The sequence below is a fragment of the Drosophila novamexicana genome, unplaced genomic scaffold, assembly GCF_003285875.2.
Source record: "Drosophila novamexicana strain 15010-1031.04,08,12 unplaced genomic scaffold, DnovRS2.1 tig00000512-arrow-arrow-pilon, whole genome shotgun sequence".
NCBI lineage: Eukaryota > Metazoa > Arthropoda > Insecta > Diptera > Drosophilidae > Drosophila > Drosophila novamexicana.
In genome coordinates, this window is record NW_020824809.1 from 603,695 (window position 1) to 628,805 (window position 25,111).

Genomic DNA, 25,111 nt, shown 5'->3' on the forward strand with positions numbered 1-25,111 from the left:
AGCCAAGTCATGCTCGTCAGTATATTTCTATGCTAAGAAATCGTCGTGAAACTTTGCTAAGGTTCGTCATTCTGACCACTGTATCACATAGGGAGGATCATTAAATCAGATTAATATATCATGTATCTCTATGGATGAATTTATCGAAAATATTGTAATTTACAAAAATCTGAATTGTTTTTTAAGATATTTTAGTCAAAATTGATCTTTGCTCTTAACCAAATTCAACACACGCGAGTTTTATTCTTCTCCTAAGCTTGCTGGAATTCAAAATAAATCGCCTTGTTCCGAAAATGGTAGAATAAATATGTCGAGATCTACTTTACATATCACTCGTAGCATTGTTTTATCTGTAACCTGACGTAATCTGCAGGAACCCGAAAGTAGCACGCATAAAATATGGTTTTGCAGCATGGGCCCGTCGGCTACGACTACGGAGAAAAACATGGTCCATGCCCAAATCTAGAATGTTTTCTTAAACATCCTTCATTACTAATGTTGAGGCATTTGATTAAAGTATTAATAACTATGGAACAACTCGACCTTTTTATATAAGGTATAGATGTATATATTATAGGAAAGCTCGAAAATCACATGTCTCCCTATATTAATGATATAATTTTGTCTGCCCAGATGCTGTTCATTTGTGGGTAAGCGTGGCAATGGGCCACAGGCCATTTCAATTGGTCGTAACTGCGACAAGTTTGGTATTGTGGTGCATGAGTTGGGCCACGTGGTGGGATTCTGGCATGAGCATACACGACCAGATCGTGAGAAGCACGTGGTTATAGAACACAATAATATTATGAAGGGTCAGGACTACAACTTTAACATGCTTTCCGTGGACGAGGTTAACTCATTGGGCATGGCCTATGATTATGATTCGATTATGCATTATGCTCGCAATACCTTCTCGAAGGGCACCTATCTGGATACGATATTGCCAATTGAAGTGAAGGGACGCAAGAGACCGGAGATTGGTCAGCGTTTGCGGCTCAGTCAGGGTGACATTGCGCAAGCCAATCTTTTATACAAGTGTCCCAAGTGCGGCCGAACGTTTCAGGAAAGCACGGGCATATTTTCCAGTCCCGTATACTATACAGCGGGTGCCGTTAGCAACGAGACCGAACACTGCGAGTGGCGAATAACGGCAACGCACGGAGAACGTGTAGTGCTAAGGCTCGAGGATATGGTAGGAAATCGGAGTAGTTATAAGATGCGCAATTATGTTTAATAGACTGTCATCTTTAGAACATATTTAAATCCAACAACTGCGAGACTGACTATCTGGAAGTGCGCGATGGCTACTACTTTAAGTCGCCGCTAATTGGACGCTTTTGCGGCAAGGTGGCCAACGATGTGATTACAACCCAATCCAGCCGCATGCTTCTGACCTATGTGAACACCCATCGTGGAGACGGCTATCGGGGCTTCAAAGCAGAGTTCGATGGTAAGTGGAGAGTAACAGAAAATACATGACAAACGAATGACATTCCTTTTACCTAGTTGTTTGCGGTGGCGATTTGTCTGTGGATGATTCGGAGGGTCGCCTGGAGTCACCCAACTATCCGCTCGACTATTTGCCCAACAAGGAATGCGTGTGGAAAATTACGGTGCCGAAAAGCTTCCAAGTGGCGCTGAAATTCCAGTCGTTTGAGGTCGAGAACCATGACAGCTGCGTCTATGACTATGTGGAAGTGCGAGACGGTCCCGCGCAGGATGCGCCGCTAATTGGGGTTTTCTGTGGTTACAAACCGCCACCGAACATGAAGTGAGTGCCGACAAGTGCTAGCCCAGCCTCATGGCTGGCCCACGCACAACCACTCAAACCGACTGCTTTGTTCGTCGTCACTTTCAGGTCAAGTGGCAATTCGATGTACGTGAAATTTGTGTCGGACACATCGGTGCAGAAGGCGGGCTTCTCGGCCGTGTTCATGAAGGAGGTAGACGAGTGCGAGACGCAAAATCATGGCTGCGAGCACGAGTGCATCAACACGCTTGGCGGCTACGAATGCAGTTGCCACATTGGCTATGAGCTCCACAGCGACAAGAAGCACTGCGAAGGTAAGTAGTTGGTCTAGTGTTGTTGTGAATATTGTGGTTGTTGCTGTGGCTGTGCCAGCATCCGCCGTCACGCGCCTATTGAGCCTTGTCCTAATGCCCTTATCTATATGTGCGCTTTTAATTTAGATGCCTGCGGGGGTGTAATCGAGTATCCGAATGGCACCATTACATCCCCTTCGTATCCCGAATTCTATCCCGTACTTAAGGAGTGCATTTGGGAGATTGTCGCACCACCCAAGCACAAAATTTCATTGAACTTCACGCATTTCGATCTGGAGGGCACGGCGCATCAGCAATCCGACTGCGGTTACGATTCGGTGACCATTTATTCCAAACTGACTGAGAATCGCCTAAAGCGTATTGGCACCTTCTGCGGCAGCGCCATTCCACCCACCGCCACCTCGGACAGTAATGCTCTGCGCGTCGAGTTCCATTCGGACAAGTCAATTCAGCGTACGGGCTTTGCAGCCGTATTCTTTACGGATATTGACGAGTGTGCTGTGAATAATGGAGGTTGCCAACACGAGTGTCGAAATACCATTGGATCTTACATGTGCTTCTGTCACAATGGGTACTCGTTGCACGAAAATGGACACGACTGTAAAGAGGGTGAGTGCAAGAACGAGATATCGGCCCCGTTCGGTACTATTTACAGTCCCAACTATCCGGACAATTACCCGCCAAATGCCGATTGTGTTTGGCACTTCTCGACCACGCCGGGACACCGCATCAAACTTATTTTCAATGAGTTTAATGTGGAATCGCACCAGGTTAATTACAGTCAAATCATCGAATCATTTCGATAGGAAATTAGATATGTTTTTTTGCTATTGCTAGGAATGCGCCTATGATAACGTGGCTATCTATGATGGTGAATCTGAACTCAGCTCATTGCTGGGACGATTCTGTGGCGAAAAGATACCTTACCCCATTTCGTCCACCACCAACCAACTGTATATGGTCCTCAAAACGGATAAGAACAAACAGATGAATGGATTTACCGCAATGCATTCGACTTGTAAGTGCATTGAGTATTGCAATCTATACCAACGGCTAGATGCTGAAATTCGTTTGCTATTTTGCAGCCTGCGGTGGCTATCTGCGTGCCACAAATCACGTCCAACAGTTCTATTCCCATTCCCGATATAGCAATCAGGATTATGACGATAACGCGGACTGCGAGTGGACCATTCAAGCACCGCCCAACAGCAATGTGCAGCTGCTCTTCCTCACTTTCGACATCGAGAGTAGCGAGAATTGCACCTACGACTATGTACAGGTGTTCTCGGGAATGGAGGATACCAGCGGGCCCATGTACGGCCAATACTGTGGCAATGTGGTAAAGAATGACACAATTAATATATTGTTTCTTGTTGCCTGATTCGCTGGTCTGTGCATTGCAGCTGCCCCAGGATATCATCTCGATGACTGATTCGCTGCTAGTGCGCTTCAAAACTGACAGCTCGGTTCCCATGAAGGGGTTCTCGGCATCGTATGTGGCCGTTGATCCGTTTGAAAACAGCGATGAGGATGTGGAAAACTCGTATAGCTCTGAGATGGTAACTCCATTTCCGGGGTCACTCAAAAGCATATACAAGGAGGACACCGAGGAGACTGATGACTATAGCGACTTCAGTGAAAACCAGCTGGTGAATGCTCAGTATCGCAGACGCCATACTTTTCCCATTAGTTACTCATCTTGGACGAATTAGGCGGACAGGCATGCTGGAAACGCATAAAAATCATGACAATATCTATTCAAACGGAATTTATTTAACTTTTTAGGCATATCGTGGCGTACATACAGCAAGATTTCTGCTCTCTTAACATAATCATAGACTTCATTTTGACCGTAATCAAATATTAAGTAAACATAGATATTCAGAACACATCGTTAGGTTATAGCACGTCAGGCATATCGCTAAAAAGGGGAAGAACTCATTAGCTTTACAACTCAAATGAATATGTAACAATAATGAAATATTTAAGTGAATGTCATGAGTACTCAATTTTGCCATATAATATTTACAGGCGTTTTCTTTAGGGCGCTTAACGCTACGGCTCTTATAGTAGACCGATCTACATATTAATGTATTTGTGTGTATTTCTATTATATTCTAGTGTAAAGAACTCTGAACTCAGTGTGCAAGTTACGTGACAGTTTATTTTTAATTACTTTCAATTTCTTGTTACGTACATTGTCTAAGGCGGTTACGTCTAAAACTTTCTATTCCTAGTGCATTTTTTATTCTTTCAACAAAGTTGCCAAAATTACGGTGTGTAAAAGGCACGTAAAACTCCGAATTATGTATGTATAGTATGTACTATTTTTTAAAATTTGAAATCAACCTAATACGTAATTAAATATATTTACTAATAATGAACAGTATCTTTAAAAACGATATACACAAATCAACGGTATTTTGAGTAAAAAAAGTTCTGGCGGAAGGTGGTGTCCTTTTGCATATTTGCACTTTAAAAAGGCGCTGGGTCACAATCAATAGCCTTTTTGTTGGATTTACCGCGAAGAGTTTCGTTCATTTGCCGGATTTATGGTTTGTCATTAATGACCTGCCCTAAAATGCCCTAGACAACACCTGATCTGGATGCCAGTTTGTTCTGCGAGCTTAGCCGCGAGCCGCTCGAAGCGCTCGCGAGTCCGGCTCAATCCCAGGTAAAACAAAAAAAGACAATGTCAAGGTGTAGGAATACCCAAATCAAGCCCATTGAACGCAAGCAATCAACAGCAGGCAAACAGACAATGGGCGACTTGAAATGCCAATGAGGATAGTTCGGCTTTTGTTCCAGTCGCGGACGCCGTCGTTCCATCGTTCCAAAACCCGAATGCTCTTCAAGATTTAATCTGTGTCTTGTTGTTGTCGATGACGACAGATCGCGTTGTGTTGCCATAGCGACTCCTGCCTGATATTCTCTGTCATCTCCCTTTCTCGTTCTACTGCTGCTACCTCGCGTTCTCTCTTTTATCTCTTATACCTGTGGTATCCGTCCCCTTGGAGCAAGAACCCTTAAGAAATTTTGTGTGTAACTGCGCCCAATATAATTCGGCAATCGCAGCATTTAGGAATTCAGTTATAATTTTGAGCTTGACCTGCACGGTCCACGGTGAGCCGCGTCTTATTATAATAAACAAGCCTGTTTAAAGGAACCCAAAGCGTGCACCATGTCATTGAAAGTGAAATTGTTTCTCATGTTTGCGGGATCATTGGCATTCTCCTTGTCGCTTGACAAGGCACAGGCTCTGGGATTGGATCGATCATTGCATGTTGATGACTGTGGTTTTGATTTTAGAAAGCAGCCTGAAGATTTCAATGGAATGCCAGAAGCGGTCCAAGTAAGCGCATCAGAATATTTAAACATCTTGAGAGATTCTTATTTAATCTGTTGAAGGCACCTGCGTCTAATTCGCATAAAGAGCAACCTCATGTGCACAACGAGGCTAGGATATTTGGCTCGTCCGGATTACATTCTAAAAAGGCGAAGAAAATCGAAACAGAAACAAAGGAGCTTGGCAAGAGAAATTTGTTGCGGTAAGTTTCAAGTTTTTTTATTGAACGTTTCCTTGGCATTAGTAAAGCAAAGGCACGTTTTCTACAATGTGGCACATTTAGTCAACAATTTCAATTATGCCAGCCGCTCGATGAAGCTTTTGTGCTCTTCAAGCGGCCATTAAGAAATTTGTCCCACTGGACGCGCAATATGAATAAATTTGGCATATACATAAATCAGAAATGCAAGAGTTTCAGATTACCCTTATTCCCACAGCAGCAGCCAACGCCGGAAACAGGTACGGCGACGACGGCGACATAAGTCGTCAGTGGAATCTACTCTGACGTCGACTCCAAATGCAGGACCCCCATTGCTCTGGACTGATGAGACCAAAGATGTGCTACTACAGCAGCGGCCCAGTCGAGCGCGGCGGGGCGTGACCGTGCGTAAGGAGCGCACTTGGGATTATGGGGTGATACCATACGAGATAGATTCAATCTTCAGCGGTGCTCACAAGGCGCTATTCAAACAAGCCATGCGCTACTGGGAAAACTTTACGTGCATTAAGTTTGTCGAACGAGATGCCAAACTGCACTCCAACTACATTTATTTCACGGTGAAGAGTTGCGGGTGAGTCTTATGTGCCCATATATGTTGACATTACTTGACCTGTGCGTTTGGAAATCAGTTGCTGTTCATTTCTGGGGAAGAACGGCAGTGGGCGACAGCCCATCTCCATAGGCCGTAACTGTGAAAAGTTCGGCATCATCATACACGAGCTAGGCCACACCATTGGCTTTCATCATGAGCACGCACGTGGCGATCGGGACAAGCACATCATCATTAACAAGGCAAACATAATGCGTGGTCAGGCCTACAATTTCGACGTACTATCACCAGACGAGTTTGACGAGCCGCTCCAGCCCTATGACTATAATTCCATTATGCACTATGCGAAAAACTCATTCTCAAAGAGCTCATATCTGGATACAATCACGCCTATTGGTTTACCTCCTGGCACCCATATCGAGCTGGGTCAACGACGTCGCCTCAGTCGTGGCGATATTTTGCAGGCCAATCTTCTGTATAAGTGTGCTGCTTGTGGGCGCACTTTTCAGCAGAACGCGGGGCAGATTGTGGGACCCCATTATGTCTACACCGGCAACGATCTGCGCAGCGAGTACGAGGGCAGTGGTGATGTAGGCGAACAAGCCGCTGGTGCTGAAGCCGATGCTTCCCTTAGCAACTGTGAGTGGCGTATAACGGCCACAAACGGTGAGCGTATCATTCTGTATCTGCAGGAGTTGCAGCTGCTCTCTTCGGAGAACTGTACACACGACTACTTGGAAATTCGTGATGGTTATTGGCATCGGTCGCCGCTTGTGCGACGCCTCTGCGGCAACTCTAGCGGCGAGGTCATCACCACCGAGACGAGTCGCATGCTGATCAATTACGTAAATCGCAACGCGGCTCTTGGATACAGGGGATTCAAGGCGCGTTTTGAGGGTGAGTACGGAGGAACCCATTTATTACCTATTTTTACCATTACAAAAATCCGGATGATTAAATTTTCTAGTGGTTTGTGGTGGAGACCTTCACTTGAACAGGGACCAGTCCATAGACTCCCCCAACTATCCGCTAGAATACATGCCTGGTAAGGAATGCATTTGGCGTATTACCGCCCCGCCACACCACCAGGTGGCGCTTAAGTTTCAGTCGTTTGAGCTGGAGAAGCACGATAGCTGCATCTATGACTACATTGAAATACGCGATGGTAGTCGGAGCGAATCGAAGTTGATCGGACGTTTTTGTGGGGACAAGCTGCCGCCAAACATTAAGTAAGAAAATTAAGAAATCTTTGTCCATTAAGATTACATGATCATATCGTTTAAAACTATTTTAGGACTCACAGCAATCAAATGTACATTAGGTTCGTGTCGGATGGCTCCGTGCAGAAACTGGGCTTCTCCGCCGCCCTAATGCTGGACGTAGACGAATGCAAGTTTATGCAGCATGGATGTCAACACGTCTGCATTAATACCTTGGGCAGCTACCAGTGTGGCTGTCACGCCGGCTACGAGCTCCAGGCCAATGGGAAAACATGCGAAGGTGGGTTGGGAGTCGAATATTAGCAATGTTTTCGTTATACATTTTTTAATTTGTAGATGCATGCGGCGGCATTGTTAATGCTACAATGTCAAATGGTACACTTTATTCGCCTTCGTATCCTGATTTATACCCCAACGCCAAGGAGTGTGTGTGGGAGGTAGTGGCTCCAGTGCATCACGCAGTATTTCTTAACTTTACACACTTTGATCTGGAGGGCACCAATTTGCAGTACACCAAATGCAGCTATGACTATCTTATTATCTACTCAAAGATGCGCGATAACAGGCTAAAGAAGATTGGCATATACTGCGGCAACGAACTGCCTCCGATTATAAACTCTGAACAAAATATTCTGCGGATTGAATTTCATTCGGATCGCACGGTTCAGCGGAGCGGCTTTGCGGCACAGTTCATACTGGGTAAGTATCTATATAAATCTATTAGGGTCTCTATATAATTAATGCGTCTCATGTCCAACAGACGAGGATGAGTGTGCAGTAAACAACGGTGGCTGCCAACACAGATGCCGGAACACCTACGGTGCATACCAGTGTAGCTGCAGGAATGGATACGACCTTCACAAGAATGGCCACAATTGCACGGAGACCAAGTGCAAGTTCGAAATTACATCGTCTTATGGGGTGCTCCACAGTCCCAACTACCCGAACGACTATGCGCGCAACATTTATTGCTACTGGCACTTCCAGACCGTACTCGGACATCGCATACAACTCACCTTCCACGACTTTGAAGTGGAGAGCCATCAGGAATGCATATATGACTATGTGGCCATTTACGATGGACGATCCGAGAATAGTTCTACTTTGGGCATCTACTGTGGCGGCCGGGAACCCTATGCTGTAATTGCCTCCAGCAATGAGATGTTCATGGTGCTGAAGACGGATGCAGGCCTTCAGCGAAAAGGCTTCAAGGCTTCGTTTGTATCCGAGTGCGGAGGCTACTTGCGTGCCACCAATCATTCCCAGATTTTCTACTCACATCCGCGTTACGGCAGCCGACCATATAAGCGCAACATGTACTGCGACTGGCGCATTGAGGCTGATCCAGATAGCAGCGTAAAAATTAAGTTTCTTCACTTTGAAATCGAATTCTCTGAGCGCTGTGACTATGATTTTCTTGAAGTCACCGAGGAGGGCAACGCTATGAATATTATACATGGGCGATTTTGCGGCAAACGGAAGCCGCCTATTATTGTTTCCAACTCAGACACGCTTTTATTGAAGTTTCAAACGGACGAGAGCAACTCACTGCGCGGATTTGCCATATCCTTTGTGGCAGTCGAACCACCGGATGACGATGGTGGCGAGGAGTTTGATGCGGTTACACCTTTTCCTGGCTACCTTAAGAATATGTATGCTGAAACGGCGGTAGGCGAAGACCAGTCGGTTCAACGCACACAATTTTTGCCGCCCAGCAGACTAATATAATTCATATTTGCATATTTGCTTAAGTTTTATTGTTGGACTTGTAAATAAATGTAAAAAAGATAATAGTGCGTTTTGAATGTACCGCCAGTCTGACATTTGCCATTCGCATTGGTGCAACAGAGTTGACGCTTAACAGTAATTCGCTCTAAATAATACCAAAACGCCTCAGATGCGGAAGCAACCCTAGCAAGCTGTTTTCAAAATGGCAACGGCGTCGACGGCGCTTTATTTCGAGTCTACATTTTGATTAGTGGCGTCGGACTAAAATTATTGTTAATTGTGTTGATGTTTTCCTGTTAAGATTTGTTTATTTCGTCAAGTGTGTTAATTGTTTGTTGTTAGTTTTAGTTGCTTGCGACGAAGATTGACTAGCTTATTCCGCATCAAGATGAGCGCCTTTGAGGTTGGTTCACATGTGAAACAAAGGAATCGTAATTAATTTGTGTCTGTCATTTGAATGTAGATTACTGTGACTCCGTCGCGTCTTAAGCAAAAGAAGCGCATTGAGGGTCGCGAGCCTGCTGTGGTGGTGATGGCGCCATTTTCGGCCAAAGCAATTGTGCAATTCGAGGATGTGCCCATTACCAAAACTGCAAAGCGCTTCGTGCGCATCATTAATCCTAGCGACGACGACATTAAGGTTAGTTTGTAACAGACGCAGATATAGATCAGCCAGCCGTCACCAGTCGTCGGCCTGGCAACTTGGACACCCAAGTTTATTTGATCAATGCCATGGCAATGCTTACACTGCTTACCTCATGCGTTTATAGGTCAAAGTAAGCAAGGCCATCAAAGAGGAGCATAATCTCAGCCTGGAGTGGATAGAAAATACGGTGCCGGCACGCGATGAGGTGTCAATGGAGTTGGTATGGACTCCACAGTTGGAAGTTGCTTGCAAGGAAACGCTACAGCTGCTGGATAATCGCAACTTTCGTAAAGACGTAATGATTATACTTAAATCTAAGAACCACCAGCCTGCAAGGGTAAGCCATACTAAGCTTCGCAGCCGAGCTGACATCTGGATTCATCCCCCGTTTTTTTTTTGTTTTTCTTTCTTTTCTACCTGAAGTCTACTCGCAAATTTCCTACAGTGGGCAAGACACTGCAGCTAAGGTCGCCAACTGGTAGCAACAAGGCTCATAAAAACCACATTGCATCTGTAAACCAGAAGAAGCGCATGTCTAATGTGGCATCAGCCGCATCAACAACTGCCAAATTGCCTTGGCGCAATGTGCCGGCTGCACGAGTTGCTCGAGCTTCCGAAACAAAATTGCCGCTAAGCGAGCACAACGTGTATAAAGCAGAGCCTTTTACTCGCGATGCATGCGATAATAAACCTTATAATTCGCCGCAGGCCCGCAAATGCAAGGAGAATGTTAGCCCTTTGACTCCGGCAAATGTATTTAGTTTAATTGATAATATGCAATTTACGCCGCTGACCGAGAACACACAGAATACGGCATCAGCTCATATGCCAGATAATTTAGCTGACTGGCCGACTCCAACAGTAAGCATTAAAGACTCTCACACATACATCTCCAGCAACGATTTGCGGCCACGTCGACTCGGGTCTGCCCTAGACGAGGAATACAACGTGACCAGCGGCCAAGTCATTGTTAACAAAACATTCGATGTAAAACATTCAGATGCAATGAACATATCCGTGGACACTTTAGATTGTACGCGCACAGATCAGCTGCTGCAAACGCCAACGCTAGTTCTGAACAAGACGACAACCATCGTTCATGCGACTCAAACACGTGCCTTGGCGTGCATACGTGAAGAGGATGCCAGTCCTCCCAATATGGAGATTCGCTCACCTCCAAAGAGCAAAGTACACGACTTAAAAAGGGATATTAATATTGTAGGCTCGCCTCTGCGAAAGTACTCGGAATCTATGTCGAATCTGTCACTGTTGTCGCCGCAAACAAAAATTGCTATACAGGGCTCCATGCCGAATCTTAATGAAATGCTGCAGCTTCGTTCCATTGAGCAGAACCGTTACTATCAACAACAACAGCAGCCGCCGCCGCTGCAAGCGCCCAAACAAGTAATAATTCCGTCCCTTGATAGCTCCTGCAGCAGTGAGACTAGCGTATTGTCCCAACATGATGTGCTTTTCAATCAATGCGAGATTCTAGCGCAATCAAGTCGTTTTAATTTGCACGAAGTGGGTCGTAAAACCAGGAAAGCCAGCCCCAGTGCGCAGGTACTAAAGGATAATGAAGTAAAGCAACTCAACGGCGGCATAATTGGGCACAAACGACGTTCGAATGAGCTGAGCTTCTCAGATGCGCCCAGCAATGAATCACTGCATCGCAATGAGACGCTCACCATCTCTCCGCCCAAGCGGCAACGCTTTGAGGGCAGCCTGGCACCTGCCAACGCTTCAGCGCGGAGCGCTAAGGTGTGGCCCCATGCTCAGCCCAAGAAGTTTAAGTTGGCCCAAACGATGTCGCTGCTGAAAAAGCCAGCAACACCGCGCAAGACACGAGATAAACCTACCGTTAAACTTTATGATTCGGACCTGTATTTACAAACATACATTAATCCGGATCCATTTGCTGCAACTACAACCGCTGATCCTTTTTTGGCATCAACTATGTATTTAGATGAGCAGGCTGTAGAGCGGCACCAGGCGGACTTTAAAAAATGGTTAAATGCACTCGTTAGCATACCCGCCGATCTGGATGCAGATACAAATAGCAAAATTGATGTTGGCAAGCTGTTTAACGAGGTGCGTAACAAGGAGCTGTCGCTGGCACCCACCAAGGAGGAGCAATCAATGAACTATTTGACCAAGTTCCGTCTAGAGTCGCTCCGTCGAGCCGCAGTTGAGTTGTTTTTCAGTGAAGAAATGCGCTTGCCCTGTTCCAAGGTAGCTGTATATGTGCAAAAGCAAGCACTGCGCATACGCACCGATCGAAATTTACACCTTGACGTGGTCATGCAGCGCACTATACTAGAGTTGCTTCTGTGTTTTAATCCACTTTGGCTGCGCCTGGGCCTCGAGGTAGTGTTTGGCGAGAAGCTGCATCTTCAATCCAACCGCGACATCGTGGGTCTCAGCACCTTTATCTTAAACCGCCTGTTTCGCAACAAATTCGAGGAGCAAAAGTACAGCAAGGCCTTTACGCTAACCGAGGAATATGCAGAAGCCATTAAAAAGCACACGCTACAAAAAATATTATTTCTACTACTGTTCCTCGATCTAGCCAAACAGCGTCGCATCATCAAGCATAATCCCTGTCTGTTCATCAAGAAGTCGCCGCACAAGGAGACCAAGGATATTCTGCTGCGCTTTTCTTCAGAGTTGCTAGCCAACATTGGTGACATAACCCGTGAACTGCGCCGCCTGGGCTACGTACTCAAACACAAGCAGACTTTTCTTGATGAGTTTGACTATGCCTTTAACAACCTAGCAGTAGATCTACGTGACGGCGTTCGGCTTACGCGTGTAATGGAGGTAATTCTGCTGCGTGACGATCTCACCCAGCAGTTGCGCGTTCCTGCCATTTCCAGGCTGCAACGCATCTTCAATGTAAAGCTGGCTTTGGGCGCTCTGCGTGATGCGGATTTCCAGCTGAGTGGCGACATCTCAGCTGCAGATATAGTGGACGGCTATCGGGAGAAGACACTTTCCCTTCTTTGGCAGCTATGCTACAAATTCCGATCGCCCAAGTTTCATGCTGCCGCCCGTGTCTTACAGGTGTGGTGGCGCCGCCGCTGGCTGCACGTTTTTATTCGGCGTCGCATTCGCGAACGCGCCGCCATTCGTATACAGGCCGTTTTCCGGGGCCACCAGATGCGCAAGTATGCCAAACTGTACAGAGTGGAGCGCCTTCGAGCCGTCATCGTTCTTCAGAAGTACACGCGTCGCTATCTTGCCCAGAAGCATCTCTATCAAGTTTATCAAAGCATTGTATGCATTCAGCTCTGGTGGCGTGCCAATCACCAGGGCCGTCTGTGTCGCCAACAGTTCCTCCACTTACGCGAATCGGCGATATTTCTGCAGCGCATTTGGCGACGTCGCATGTTTTCCAGAAAACTGTTGGCTGCTGCACTTACAGCGCGTCTTCAACGTGATCAAAAACAGAATGCAGCCGCCGCATGCATACAAATGTGTTGGCGCTCCTATCGATTGGCCAAAAAACAACGAGAAACCTTTATTCGTGAACGACAGCTCATTATCTTTGTGCAGCAAAGTGTGCGTAACAAGTGGCTGATGCAGCACACGCGGGATCAGTTTCAGCTGCTGCGACAGTCCGCTCTGGTGCTACAAAGACGCTATCGCGCGCGCCTAAAGATGCTTCGAACACGTCGCAGCTACTTACATGAACTTCAGTGCATCATAGACGTTCAACGCCGTTGGAGAGCAACGCTGGAGATGCGGCGACAGCTTGCTAATTATCGAAAGCTAAAAACGTGCACAATATTGCTACAGATCCGTTATCGCGCCCGTCTCCAGATGCGCCACCAACAACAACGATTTCTGCAACTGAAAGCCGCCACATTGGTACTGCAGCAACGATATCGGGCACGTCATAAAATGCTGACAGCACGACGTAACTATGCCAAGGAGCGTCAATGCATTATAAACCTGCAATCACGCTGGAGAGCAACGTTGAAGATGCGTCGGCAGTATCATAGCTATCATAAACTAAAGGTCTACACGATATTGTTGCAAAGAAAACTACGCGCCCGTATGCAGATGCGTCAGCAGCGTAGCGAGTTTATCCAGATTAGAAATTCAACTCTTGTGCTGCAGAGGCGTTGGCAAGCACGGAAATTAATGCAGACACATCGCGCGCAGTACCAGCGCCTGCGCCAAGCGGCCGTATTTATGCAGCGTCGTTTCCGTGCACATAAAGCAATGCGCTTCCAGCGAGCAAAGTATCACGGCACTCAGGCTGCTGTCTCTTGCCTGCAGATGCACTGGCGCAACCACTTGCTTAGAAAAGATCAGCGGCAGGGCTACCTGAAACTGCGTCAAGCAGTCATCACAATACAGAGACGCTATCGAGCTCAAACGGCGATGTGTCGGCAGAAGAACGAATACCAACAGCTAAATCTGGCTGTAATCCATATGCAGCGTCGCTATCGGGCTAAGCTATCCATGCGGCAGCAGCGTCAGGCCTATGAACAGCAGCGAGGACTCGTCGTCCGAATGCAGCAACGATACCGAGCAAAACTGGCCATGATTTCTGCACGCAATAACTATCAGCAACAACGGCGGGCAGCTATTCGCATTCAGATCTGGTGGCGTAGTCTAAAGCAGATGCGACTCGTGCGGCGAGGCTATCAACGTATGCGCAACAGTTCAGTAACCTTGCAGCGTAAATGGCGAGCCACATTGAAAGCTCGTTGGCAGCGCCAGCACTTCCTGCAGACTGTAGAGAAGGTTCGTCTGTTACAAAGAAGTCTGCGCTCAATGCTGCTCATGAGGCTACAGCGCCATCAGTTTCAGCAAGCACGAGAGGCCGCTTTGATCGTACAACGTCGGTACCGTGCCCGCCAAGCTATGCGCACTGTAAGGGCGCAGTATCAGCAGCTTCTGTCAGTTACTATTTGGGTACAGCGCATATTTCGCGCCAGATACAGCATGCGCCAAAAGCGCAAAGAGTTTCTGCAGCTTCGTAAGATCACGGTTCATCTGCAGCAAAAGTTCCGTGGAAAACGTTTGATGATGGCGCAACAGGAACATTTCAGGCTGCTTAGACGCTCCACTTTGGATTTCCAGTCCCGTGCTCGTGGCTTCTTGGCACGTAAGCGTTTTCAGGCGCTAATGACTCCCGAGATGGTTGAGTATCTCCGTCAAAAGCGGGCAGCCAAAGTTATACAGCGCTACTGGCGTGGCTATCGCACACGCAGACGGCAAAGGAACGCTGGATTATTGGCCATAAGGCGGCGTCTTTTGCAGCTTCGACAGGAGGCGACGGCCATCAATTCGGTGCGTGCTAAAGTGCAGGACTCAGTGCGTATTCTGCGAGGTCGTTTCATTGCGTCGGATGCGTTAGCCGTACTAAATCAGCTGGGTAACCAAATGAATTTTGCAGTCGCTTTTTGCCAAGTTGTAATATTTAATATCATTTGTTTGCAGATCGCCTCTCCCGCACAGTACCCCACCTGCTTATGTGGTGCTCGGAGTTCATGTCGACCTTCTGTTATGGAATAATGGCGCAGGCGATTCGCTCAGAGGTTGACAAGCAGCTGATTGAGCGATGCAGTCGCATCATTCTCAATCTGGCACGATACAACAGCACTACTGTAAACACGTTCCAGGAGGGCGGCCTGGTAACCATTGCCCAAATGTTATTGCGCTGGTGCGACAAGGACAGCGAAATCTTCAACACACTGTGTACGCTGATATGGGTATTTGCCCACTGCCCCAAGAAGCGAAGGGTTAGTTAGGAACTGTTGTTTAGCTTTTGTTTCTTGCTAATATCACATCCTTTCGTGCTCCATAAAGATCATTCACAACTACATGACCAACACGGAAGCTATTTACATGGTGCGCGAAACAAAGAAACTGGTTGCCCGCAAGGAGAAGATGAAGCAGAATGCGCGCAAGCCGCTGGCCTCTGTTACTGGTCGTCACGGACAGCAGATGCCCAATTTCTTGCCCCGTTCATTGCCCAGCCTAGAACCAGACTTTGGTATAATACGGGGTAGACCCTATACGTTTATATCATCAGTGTTTGCATTTGACACCATTCTGTGCAAACTAAAGATTGATATTATTTAGCTTAAGGGTAATCGTAAAATCTTTAATCGATAGTTGAATGTTATAAGCGTGTTTAATATTTGTTTTCTATGTATTAATTTGTATTCTAAAAGTTGTGAAATAAAAATAAACGATACATTTTTATAAATAGTTCATTGAATTGTCACAACTTTGTTTGCACAATTTTCAGTGCTAAGTTTGATGTTTATTGAAATATATTCACAAAACAAATACATATATTTAAGTTTAAATAATCACTTTGCTACATAAATTTTCCATATACATATTCAAGTATGTGTTATATATTGTATACGTTCTTATATAGAATATACTTGGTACTAATGTTTTGGTTTTACGCGTTTCGGTTACAACGATTGATCCTCCTCGATGTGGGGGACAGAGTGCCCAGTATACATATACATATAAATAAATATTTTTATGATAATACCCCATTAAAATGTACATGTATAACATATTTATTTAAATTTGATTAGATCGAATATGTATATATAATTGAATATATTCTTTGTATATCTGTTCATATTTCAATTGCACACGCCATTTTTTTTTTTATATTTTTTCCATTTTATTTTTTGCATTTATATAATATAGTTTAAACTAAAATGTTGCTGCAGTTTAACGCCTCAATTGAAGAACTAAAATTTAAAAGTTAACTTTTTATTTATAAGTGAACGAAGTCCACGCCAAGTTCTCAGCTTTAGATTAGTTTTCGAATGTTATTTAAGTTTGACTTTTGTGAAAGTCTGAGCCATGTAACAGCAATTTGATATAATAGTTAAAAGTTATTTAAGCGGCTCACAACTAGCATCCGACTGGAAGTGGGATGACAGCCGTGCACTCTTTAGGGTGGGCGGTCTTAACGCCTGCCCAGGCCAAAGTTAAATGGTTGTGGGCGCGTCGTTCGCTTATTTTGTCGACTAGCCCTGCCTGCAAATGAGAAAAAGGAATTTTTTCAATGATCCTAAGCAGAGCGCCCATTGTGGACTACTCACCCGCAGCTGCCATGAAACCAGGCGGCAGCGCCCTGTAATCAATCTCGTTTTCCTGGTCGTAATCATAGTCACTGCGCTTGCCCAGACCAAAGGAGTATGGACGTGATCGTTTGCCGAGTCCGAAGTTGTACACCGGTAGGCGTTTCATACCGGCGCCTCCATTGGTGTACATATAGGCGCGCCGACCTAGCCCAAAGGCGTAGCGTTCCACTCGCTTATCGATATCGCCTCCATTTTCTGAAGCATCTTCACCAGCACTCAGTAGCAAATCATTGTCGCCTTCGCCGTCACCATCGCTTGTGACTTGGTTCCGTGCCTCATGGCCGATAGCCGGAGAGCAGCAGACGTAGCCCAGGCAGTAAAGCGCCAGCAGCAGTAGTTGGGCGTGCACAATATTCATGTCACGGGCACGTGTCTTCTAGCTTTCTATCCCTATCTGTAAGGTGTGCAAAAGGCGGTTCAAGCATCAATTCATTTTTTCTGCTGCCAAACAACTGTCGGCATAGAGGTTTTTACAAATACATTTTCTACGCATGTAATAAATAGAAACAAGTCGAAACTTATCGACTGCAGTGTCACATGGAAAGAAATTCCGGCTATCTTCGACAACCCGAAGATTTAATACCCTTGTAGCTCTACAGATATGCAAGGAGGAAAATGGACCTCGTAATCGTCAAGTATAGTTTTTCCACCGATAAATTGCCTTTTAATGCCAATACCTTTTATGGCAATATGAAAATTAAATATATATATTTTTTATAAATACATATTTTTATTTATATTATTTTGGGCCTAACGCATATTTTTATTTTTATTTTCATTGAAATGCCATAAGCTCGAGATCTCTTCGGTAAATGACAAATTTATCAAGTGATTGAAAGCTTTTAGCCTTCACTAACATTGTTATGCACAAAAAGTTCTTGAATTACTTTAAAGTTATTTATTTGATTAACACAATTTTAGACAAAATTATAAATATATATAAATAAAAAAAGGTGTGTTGATATATTCGCTGCAATCATTGAAAGTATTTCAAATAATAGCGTTCGAATTTCTTGAATCACACAGCTAGTATACCCCGCCATATATATGTGAGCTACAGAATCGACAGGAATTTTTCTAGCACATACAAAAAACAAATACGGGCATATGTCAAATAGCAACAATTTTCAGCGCCCTGACAGGCAGGCGACAAGCGAAAAAAATATAAACAGAAATTCGCAATGGTACGCTCAAATATGTGGTCCAGCTTTTCAGTGCCTCCATCGTGTGGGCGGGTGCTAGGGGAAGGACTTTTCAGCCCAGAATGCAGCAGACAGCTTTTTTGCTGGCCTTGCAAGCTGTACGCAGGAGTTTGTGTAGAGTCTTGAACCCATTTATATTAGGTTTGGCACGTCAAAGAAGCTTGCTCTTTCGCGCTGACGCTGGCCTCTGGCTCTGCTATGCCAATGTCCTTGTCATTGAAGTTTGCTGAGTGCGTGTTATGCACAGCTTAATCCGCGAACGGTGCGACAATTAAGTTTACCAGCTACCAAGCTGTTGAACTTAAGCAAATTTAAGTAGCCAGCAGCTGTCACTGCCTTTAGTTTGGCGCCATTAGCAGGCAATAAACGGACTGAAAATATACTTCGCCCCGAGTCTGGGTCGGAGCCAGAGTCAGTCATGTCAGTCATGCCATCAGCTTTGTGGCACTGCCAATAAGAAGGCATTGTCATTGCCGTAAATGTGACGTTCCAAGACTCGTAATTGAAAGTACATAACAGGACATAATGGAATATGTCGCCATCTTATTGTTCTGCTTGCATTGGCTGCCTGCACTTCCGCTTCCTGGTCGCCCCAACTGCTCTGTGAGGATGCAATGCTCAAGTCAAGTGCTTAGCACTCAGCGCACGTAGCAGCTGAAGGGGTTTGGTATTGGGTGGGCAAGGCAGAAGCCGGCAAGTGTTATTGTAGTTTTCTACAAAAAAAAAAAACAACAACAACAAAGCTTGTTGTTTGCACAGGCAAATGAGGTCGCCGCCCAAGACAGGACAGTTTTCAATTAGCCTGACTTTTAAACTTTTTGGCCTTCTGGCGCTGCTGCTTTTTCTTTGCACAGCAACTTAATGCGTAAAAGCGCCACAAGGCTTACTTTCCAATACCAATGCCAATTGATGGCCCCACCAAATCCCCAAAGCGCGCCGACACACATAATGATGTGCAAACAAAATGCGTGCATTACTAATAGTAGCGCACGGTTTGGGGCATAGACATCTATCTACATGTGAGAAATTGCAAATCGCTGCGCTGGCAGCCATAAATTGCAGCTGGCGTATGCAACAGCTACAGCAGCGACGACAACAAATCATGCAACAGGTTACGCAGACCACGCCACCGCGAGGCAGCCAAGGGCAGAAGCGACCCGGCCATGATTTACAATCGTGACAGCGGCAGCTGCGCATTTTCCACGCCGCACAATAAAAGCAGCTGTGTTGATAATAGGCGGAAAGTCGTCACATTCGTTGGACTTTATCAAGCGTCATCGGGAACACAGACTTGGACATGCACATTTACACCGCAATCATAAATCTTCAAAGCAAAACTTTTTGTAAAGCCCCATATTCGGACACAACAGCTATTTGTACAATAAAAACTCGTTTGTCGCCGTATTATTGCAAGCCGTAAACCTTTCGCCCGGCGCAAATAAGACCTTATAAGCAAAGCCGACGGCGGCATTATCTGTTTATGAATTTATGGTCACAACTCTCGGGGCCAGGTCCTGTTTCTCTGGCTTTCTCATATCCGCCGCGGCGATTAGATTGTCCGCAAGCGAAAATGCAGCGGAAATTCAAAATGGTCTTTGCTGTTTTCTAATTAAGATGAAAACTTTCCAGCCACGGCCACAAGAATTGCATTGCATCGCAAATTGGCCATGGCCAATTGACTAAAAAGGTAGCTGGGCCAAAGTGCAGCTTAGCGGCTTCAAAGCAAAAGCCAAAAAACAATTTCAGCTGACGTCTTTGAAAGAATATATGTACATGTGTACGCTGCTCATTGAAACACACCTACACACACCTAACCCACACATGCGAGGAGAAAAGCCGTAGCTTGGCCGCGGGTGAAGCTGCGCAAATGGGGCAAACATTAGCCGTGCACAATTGAAAGGCACGCAATTTGTGCATATCTTTTTTAAACTGAAAGCGGAATTAGGTAAGGCAGCTGCTTCGGCACGGCTCCCTCGGTAAGCTGCCTAATTAAGTTATGCTCAGGTAATGAAGTGGCTAACTTCTTTACAACAAGTTATGGCGGTTACGGGACGGACTAGGCATCCAATGAAAGGGCGATGGGAGCAAGCAACCGCTCGGTAGGGCCAACTGCTTGGGGCAACTTTTGCTGGGAGCCCAATTACATTGTGTTTTCTTTGAATTTGTCAATTTATAAAAATATGTATATCTATATGTGTACTATTTTCAAAGCAACCGAAACATATGCCTGAAACAGGCATCCCACATCTATACTCCCACACCCAGCGTTGCTCCAATGAATATCCCTTGCCATCAATCAACAAATGCCCTTTGATTTGTTTTTTTTTAATATGTTGAATATAGCTTGTAGGGCTCTCCGTTATTTATTTAATTGCAATTTGATTGAGGCTTGTCTCTTGTCTTTGGGCTTCTTTTGCTTGTGATTTCGAACGACTTCAATTGTCATGCTCTCCATCTACCATGTAACCTATTGGATCCCTTGTTCGTATGTCACTTTTAGCTGCGAGCGTTTCATATAATCAAATTTGTTTTGATATGCCCGGCGATGAAAATTGTTTTCGATTTGGGTTGCTTTTCTTTAGATCATTTGACAAACAAAATAACATTGCATACTTATGAGGGCTTAAACAAATGCTGCTGTGCTTAAGAGAAAAACTTCAAGAAAACTAAGCTAAATTATTACTTTATTAAATTTGTGTTCGAAATTTGGAAATTTTACATAACGAAAAAGTTGCCAAATAGCAAATAAAATATAAATTGTGACCTTAATTTAAAATAAACAAACGATTCTACACCGTTATTTTCTTCAAACTTGATCTGTAAATTTTTCACACAGTGTCACTCTAAAAACAACTTTGAAATAATTTTAAAGTTAATCACATTAAGAATAGAATAAATTGAATGATAACTCTTATACAATAGAGTGATAACTCTAATCACAACATATCTGAAGTATAACAAACTATAGCAAATAAATAAAATTATTCACCAACCTTAAAACTCGCAATCATTCAAATAAGTTTAAAGAGGATATATGGCATTTCAAAAAATATAGCAGATAAATTAAAAAAAAAAAAAACAACAAATATATTTACCAGCCTACTTTAATCGCAAGCAACAGTCGCTCTCAAACCTTGTGCCTTGTAAATTTGCCAAGCGGAATTTAATAACTAATCTGGCTTTTGATGCTTTGTAACTAGTCGTATTTAATGTTTTAAACATTATTTAAAAATACATGTCACAATCTCACTTTACAAATACACATTTAGAGGACTTGGATGCCGATTATGTGAACAAAAGCAAGCTAGAATAACTTTAGCTTCGATTCTGCAAAACTCTTTCTTGCACGCCTAAGTCTATAATAAACAAATTCAGGTTTTTGAGCTGTGATTAAATTTGAAATAACTTTATGTTTATTAGCTCGTTGGAGATAGATTTTAGATTATTAACATCGCATGCATAACTGAAAACTGTATTTTTTCGAAAATTGGCAAAAACAAAAATTCTAGTTTATCTTCATCTTTCAAGCATCTACAATATATTGCAAAAACAAATTGTATATTTACCAACTTACATTTATAAAGTAAACTCTTGTTGGCGAATTTGCGCAGCTTTACAAAATAAAACACACTAAATACTCAATTTTCTGTGATATTTTTGCTCAACTTGAACGCGATTCGACACAAACGCGTCCCAAATCCAAAATGTTGAAGTGGTCCTTTCCCGATTGGGGCAAGTTCTTTGGTTGCCGTACTACAGCACGTTGACAGATCAAATGTCGGTTAACTTTTGAATCCACAGCCGCTGAAGCGTTCGTTCTTATATGAGCAGGCCGAGGGACCTTCGCGCGCAGTTATCAGCGCAACGCCCACGGGAACGGCAACAGTCGCGGCCGATGACGACAATGTGTGTGTGCTAGCTAGTGTGGTGAGTTTGCGAGTGATTCTCAACACGCAGCGCCCTTGTTGCCCGACCGTACCGTGGTTGCCTTCGTTCCCATCGTTCCCAGGATGTAACAAGTGGCCGTGACTCTGCGCTGAATTGCCGGTGCTAATTGCAGTGGTAAAACAAAATACATACATGCCCATTGACAGAGTCGTTGTTGTTGCAGTTTCTCTACTTAGATTGTCACCAAAAAGCACGAAAAAGTCGTCGAAAAGTCACCGCGAATCAAAAAGAATTTACGTGATAACATTATTTCGCGGTTACCCTGTACTCATTAAAAATGGAAAAGAAAAAAGTGTATAATTGTTTTGTGCATATGTACGTAACAGGCAGAAGGAGGCATAAGGTATATATGTTCTTGATCAAGTTGAGCTGATTTAGCCATGTTTGTCTTTCTGGTTGGATCGATGTCAGAAACTACACAGGAAAAAGACCTTAATACATTTTATGATTTGAAAATTCAGAGCCATAAGCAGGATTGCCATAATGAAGTCAGTTGGGACTGAGCAGAAAGTCTACAGCATGTGTCAACCTCATTAGGGCTTGAAGCGGCCACCATACAGCCTTAGAGAGGCGCCCACACATATATGTTTTTGCGTACATGGGAGTAAATATGTGACCAACTATTTCTCAATTTTATTAAAAATTGTCAACTAGCCGAGCTGCGCATTAGTCAAATGCAGGGAGCTCGCAGCCTGCCTAGCAGCGACTTTCCTTTACTTTCTTTTGCTTTCACTTTGCTTTGCTTTCAAGAAGGCGGCAGTCAGCTGACAGTTCAAATGACATGCATGCTATTTGTTTGCCCGCTTGTATTTGCCAGACTCTGTTTATGCGTGTGTGTGTGTGCATCCCTTAACTGGAACTGTAACATTTCAAAAGCGAAACGCCATGGAATTCTACGCAACATGCCTTTATATTTTTTACAAAGTTCCCGGTCAGGACACTGGTCTTACTGGTCTTGTGGCTGCCTTTGGCGATTACCGTTGAACATTTTACAAATGCCATCCGGTCTATAAGAAACACAGTGGGTGGTTATCTGCCTGAAATTAGAACAAAGACTTCGATTAAGCTTTGAACGACATGATATGTCATATAACTTAGCCTACTTCCAGGCGGGAGCAACAGAATATCTAACGAATTTTAAGGTTATGGCCAAATATTCGATTTGGAGAATATATATTGAAGAAATATTTTATAAACTGTTATACCCAGTACCTTTTAAAAATCGGACAAATCTGATCACACCCTAGAGCTGTGATGTTATCATCTGTCGTCTTGTCCGTCTACACGTTTGCAGAAGCACGCCGATCCTAGAGACTGAGAGAAAAAATACTAATATTGCGGGCCCGAAAATCAAATTTGTAATATTCTAAAAACGAAAGCCGCAAAATTGGCTTTGAAAGTGCTGTAGTCTTTACATAACATTAAGGATATCCCATCGTTTATATTACACTTTTTATATATTTGTATACCAAATTTCTGTTCCCAAATTTCAAAAATCCTGCAATAATAACGCTTACCAATACCCCAGTTTATAAGTTTAATGGCAAAGGCTGTTTCCAAAAGACGTTAGTATCACGATTATTTGCGATTTGTTTCAGCGTGAATCTTTAGAGGATGTCGAATGCAGTCTTTCGTGTGCATGGCCAATATTTTAGGAATTTGTCTGCCGCAAATACAAACTCGAAAATATATCAAATTTCAATGAGTACCAAATCTTCTGAAGAGCCTGTGTAACATGCATAAGGAAACATCTCCTTAAAAGCATATGGCACATTTTTTCTGGATCATCTGCGTGCATGAACTGGTCCAGCATAGGTTTATCTTTTTTGTCAATATCTGGTCCCCTTAGATAATATCGATAAAAACCTGGTAAAAGTGCTATCGTCGATTGTAGCCGACTATCAAATACCCTGAGCTTTTATCTAATTTGCTCAAACTTAAGCAAAGTATATACCAGATGTGTATATACTTAACAAGAAGCTATGTGTCAAATTGAGGGAGTCTAATCTAAGCCTAAAAGAAAATGATTACACAATATAATTTTAATATCGACGGGTAAGGCCGGGTAATACCCGCTAGTACCCTATATATGGTCATAGATGCTTCTTTCTGCTTGTTACATTAATTTTCAAAATAGTTAGCATATCAAGGTAATACTATCACTAATAAAGAAAACATCGAATTCGCACATTAGAGGCGGTCGTGCATGTGCATTGTATGCGTGTTGATATAACAGTTATTGTGTATGTGTCTAAAGAAGAAAGCTAGCATACTTGTAAGCTGGGCAGCGGGCTGCAGGTTTCAGGGTAACTCCTAATCGGGGACCCCCTACAAGAGATCTTTTGTTTGCTTGAGTCTTTCTGACCCTTTTTTGGGAAAAGTTTCGTGTGATTGGCTTCAAACAAAATTTCCAAGTTCTACAAATAGGCTTCAAATATTTGAGTCTTAAGTATGCATTACAAAAAACCAAAAATAAAAAATGTATGCCTTTTTCCAAAATCGCTGTATGACGCATTCATAACCTATGTTTCTCTTTGGAAATGAGCTTGAAAGGGAGCGCAGGAAACTTAATCTTTCATCTTGATTTTCCAAAGCACGCCTTAAGTAAATTGCCAGGAAACTCCAAGAAAATGCGCTTAAAGCTATAATTGACTGGTTAAAAGGGTTTATAGATACCATTTTCCAAAAAAAAATCTGAAGTAAGCATCCTATCTTTTACATTCGGTTAGTAAAGAGTTGATATAAAGACATGAATATTGAGGAAAAATTGCATTGAAATTTTTCACATTCTTATAAAATCGGTAGAAATAATTTCTAGTTGTATTCAAATACTTTTCAACGAATAAAAATGCACTTCATAATACAAACTTAAGGCAAGCCACGATGGCGATAAATCAATTCCACATTTCTGTGATCTATAATAATACTGTTTAATCAAACAACAATATTTTCTAAGTGTCAAGCATATTTAAGGTTTTATATCCTTTTATACTTATAGAGTAGAGAGTGCAGTGTATCGTAATATTACAACCAAATATAGCCAGCAACTAAAAG

The 25,111-nt window shown here is 43.8% G+C and overlaps 4 protein-coding genes across 5 annotated transcripts in view; 3 read left to right on the forward strand and 1 right to left on the reverse strand.

Annotated features, from left to right (window-relative positions):
* Positions 1-4,422, forward strand: part of LOC115761927 (dorsal-ventral patterning protein tolloid) — a 34,678-nt gene extending 30,256 nt beyond the window's left edge. Inside the window, exons 7-14 of the mRNA XM_030703958.1 lie at positions 634-1,192; positions 1,252-1,450; positions 1,507-1,771; positions 1,859-2,064; positions 2,191-2,834; positions 2,902-3,082; positions 3,150-3,403; positions 3,468-4,422. Coding sequence (XP_030559818.1) covers positions 634-1,192; positions 1,252-1,450; positions 1,507-1,771; positions 1,859-2,064; positions 2,191-2,834; positions 2,902-3,082; positions 3,150-3,403; positions 3,468-3,776 — 2,617 coding nt within the window. The 3' untranslated portion in view covers positions 3,777-4,422. The remainder of the gene's footprint in view (positions 1-633; positions 1,193-1,251; positions 1,451-1,506; positions 1,772-1,858; positions 2,065-2,190; positions 2,835-2,901; positions 3,083-3,149; positions 3,404-3,467) is intronic.
* A 1,669-nt stretch (positions 4,423-6,091) lies between these two features.
* On the forward strand, positions 6,092-9,128 carry LOC115762013 (dorsal-ventral patterning protein tolloid). Its single transcript, XM_030704082.1, has 6 exons — positions 6,092-6,201; positions 6,260-7,077; positions 7,148-7,409; positions 7,475-7,680; positions 7,737-8,099; positions 8,161-9,128. Exons 1-6 carry the CDS (start codon positions 6,107-6,109, stop codon positions 9,126-9,128), a joined length of 2,712 nt encoding a protein of 903 aa, XP_030559942.1. The 5' UTR covers positions 6,092-6,106.
* Positions 9,129-9,339: 211 nt separating this feature from the next.
* LOC115761885 (protein abnormal spindle) lies at positions 9,340-15,985 on the forward strand. The gene is made up of 6 exons (XM_030703888.1): positions 9,340-9,531; positions 9,592-9,768; positions 9,899-10,111; positions 10,198-15,163; positions 15,229-15,530; positions 15,598-15,985. The coding sequence occupies exons 1-6, from the start codon at positions 9,517-9,519 to the stop codon at positions 15,871-15,873; spliced, it is 5,949 nt and encodes a 1,982-aa protein (XP_030559748.1). The 5' UTR covers positions 9,340-9,516; the 3' UTR covers positions 15,874-15,985.
* A 57-nt stretch (positions 15,986-16,042) lies between these two features.
* LOC115761886 (allatostatin-A) lies at positions 16,043-21,876 on the reverse strand. 2 transcript variants are annotated; one of them, XM_030703889.1, is made up of 3 exons: positions 21,684-21,876; positions 16,866-17,301; positions 16,043-16,800 (listed from the first exon to the last, which is right to left on the reverse strand). In XM_030703889.1, the coding sequence occupies exons 2-3, from the start codon at positions 17,263-17,265 to the stop codon at positions 16,730-16,732; spliced, it is 471 nt and encodes a 156-aa protein (XP_030559749.1). In that variant the 5' UTR covers positions 17,266-17,301; positions 21,684-21,876; the 3' UTR covers positions 16,043-16,729. The 2 variants fall into 2 exon arrangements, with proteins under 2 accessions (XP_030559749.1, XP_030559750.1); XM_030703890.1 differs by lacking the exon at positions 21,684-21,876 and adding an exon at positions 17,388-17,404.
* Between the last annotated feature and the right edge of the window lie 3,235 nt (positions 21,877-25,111).

What these genes read in the sequence shown, in the direction of transcription:
- LOC115762013 (XM_030704082.1), top strand. Translation starts at nt 6,107, where the DNA reads ATGCGCTACTGGGAAAACTTTACGTGCATTAAGTTTGTCGAACGAGAT. An exon ending in AAGCTGCCGCCAAACATTAA is followed by an intron (nt 7,410 to 7,474) that starts GTAAGAAAATTA and finishes AAACTATTTTAG; the next exon opens with GACTCACAGCAATCAAATGT. An exon ending in CAATGGGAAAACATGCGAAG is followed by an intron (nt 7,681 to 7,736) that starts GTGGGTTGGGAG and finishes TTTAATTTGTAG; the next exon opens with ATGCATGCGGCGGCATTGTT.
- LOC115761885 (XM_030703888.1), top strand. An exon ending in AGAACCACCAGCCTGCAAGG is followed by an intron (nt 10,112 to 10,197) that starts GTAAGCCATACT and finishes TTCTACCTGAAG; the next exon opens with TCTACTCGCAAATTTCCTAC. An exon ending in AGCCGTACTAAATCAGCTGG is followed by an intron (nt 15,164 to 15,228) that starts GTAACCAAATGA and finishes ATTTGTTTGCAG; the next exon opens with ATCGCCTCTCCCGCACAGTA.
- LOC115761886 (XM_030703889.1), bottom strand. Translation starts at nt 17,265, where the DNA reads ATGAATATTGTGCACGCCCAACTACTGCTGCTGGCGCTTTACTGCCTG. An exon ending in TGGTTTCATGGCAGCTGCGG is followed by an intron (nt 16,801 to 16,865) that starts GTGAGTAGTCCA and finishes TCTCATTTGCAG; the next exon opens with GCAGGGCTAGTCGACAAAAT.